The following is a 2,062-nucleotide window of genomic DNA, read 5'->3' on the forward strand; positions in this document are numbered from 1 at the left end:
GTGGGGGGGGGAAATCATATTCTATTTAAAATATACACGCACACACTCACCCAATTGAAGTCAGATCACTTACAAGTGATGTCACTTAAGTCTTTGAGGGTTCAGGGCTTAAGACCTTAGGGAGGATTTTGAGATTCAGTCCTAATTTAGAGGTCAACCACTGGACTGTGTTCTGTAAAACCAAGAACAAATTAAATGTCTAATTTATATTTTAAAAAACATGTTCAGTTGCTCCACAACACTCACAGACCCTTGTAAGGTCATTCTTCTCTGTGTTATGTCAGCCTTCGCCAGCTGTTTCATTATAAGTGGCAGCGTTCACTGTGCAACCCTGGTGAAGCAGTGGGTCTCCTGGCAGCTCAGTCCATAGGCGAACCCTCCACCCAGATGACCCTCAATACCTTCCACTTTGCTGGCAGAGGAGAGATGAACGTCACTTTGGGAATCCCTCGGTAATCACCTCTTCACTTCACCTACTCACCCTTTGTTTACCATATGTCCACATATTAATAGATTATCCTGGTCATACACAGAGCATGTACAACTTACTGTTTATTGCAAGTTTGCATTATTGATGACTGGGTAAGTGAGTGAGAGCTGCCAGTGACTTAGCAGGTGTTGAAATATCATGAAGGAAAAGTAGCACTGAGTGAGAAACTGTGTTGATGCCAGCAAGCCAGGTTTCTGCTGTTCAGTGGAAGCTAGGTAGCTTAGCGTGCTTCTGCTTTTCCTTCAGCACAGTTGAGTACATTATCGGTTCAGTGTGCTGGCCACATTTGAAAGAAGAGAACTCTGCATAATAGTTGCAGTTAACATTTCAGTTACACTTTAACTGACTTGGTCTTTGCTGAGCTCTGATGTTGAGTCCCTGCAGTGGAAGGGGGTAATACAAGTGTTACAAGTCTTCAGTGTTTCTAAAGGTTAGATTCAAGTGTTTTATAAAAACTGTTTTTAAACAAATTAAAATGCTGAAGAAGAAACGTGTTTTCTGTCCCACCCAGTCACAGAAGTGTTATGAAAAGAAAAGGAAATAAAATGCTGCTTTATTAGACTTCCAGTGGCTTAGTGTTGTCACAATATACAATACCTTGAAAAATACTGATTTTTAGCTCCATAGGGAAGAATTAACAGCCAACCAAGGACATAAAATTTTACATTTTACTGAAGTATAACAAAGGCTATAACATGACGGCAAGGTACGACGTTTTTTCTTGGCTAGTAGCTGAGACTGTACTAGATATATAGGCTCTTTTTTTTTTTTTTTTTTTTTTTTTACTTTTGCCATTTTTTCACATTAATGAAAACATTCTTTTTGAGATGAAATCAAATTATTTTTGTAGTGCTTTAAAACACAGCAGCTTTTGACCAAAATAATTAGAACTGCATGGAATAAAATCAAGTTCTATGAATTAAAAGCCAAGGTAAACAAATAGCTCTTGCAATTAGGCTTAAAAAGTGTGAGCTCTGTAATGTCCATTGGTAAACTATTCAAACCTGGACCTTTGAACGTCTAAGAGGAGCTCATACGCTGATTTTACTTTTCTTTGAGCTGTGTAAAATTGCAAATGTTCCCTCAGATAAAGGTTTCATTCAGTTTCAGGTCCAAATAAATTTGAATAACATCTGCATAGCAAATCTAAAGAGCACCTGTACCTATCTAAAGCTGTGCCAAGTGGGAGCATCTCACCAGCCACTTTATTAGGTACACCTGTACAATTGTATGCAATTCAGTGCAACACTTCTGCCTTAGCATCTGTGTTCTGCTCTCACTTGGGAGTGACTGGCGATGTTAGGTAGCTAGCAGGTTTTCACTTTAAATCAGTGTGCCTGCTGGATAGTCAAATAATTATCTGGCCTATTAGCTACCCAAGCTCTGAATGAATTTTAAATAAATGCAGGTCACATAAACAATACCACACACTTCATACTTTACCATTTTAAAAGACACTTGAGTACTTGTCAGTGCAGTTGAGTGTTGGAGATCAAATTGCTGTGTTTCACATATTACAACTAAACTAGTCTATACAGGTTTTAAATCAGTTCTAAAAAAAATAACCAGAGG

General features: G+C 38.3%; 1 protein-coding gene across 1 annotated transcript in view; it reads left to right on the top strand.

Moving 5' to 3' along the window:
- The window catches only part of polr1a (RNA polymerase I subunit A), a 38,547-nt gene that overhangs the window by 17,316 nt on the left and 19,169 nt on the right, over window positions 1–2,062 (top strand). The window contains exon 28 of the mRNA XM_020595446.1: window positions 285–452. Coding sequence (XP_020451102.1) covers window positions 285–452 — 168 coding nt within the window. The remainder of the gene's footprint in view (window positions 1–284; window positions 453–2,062) is intronic.

This window comes from Monopterus albus, unplaced genomic scaffold, assembly GCF_001952655.1.
Source record: "Monopterus albus unplaced genomic scaffold, M_albus_1.0 scaffold27.1, whole genome shotgun sequence".
NCBI classification, from domain to species: domain Eukaryota; kingdom Metazoa; phylum Chordata; class Actinopteri; order Synbranchiformes; family Synbranchidae; genus Monopterus; species Monopterus albus.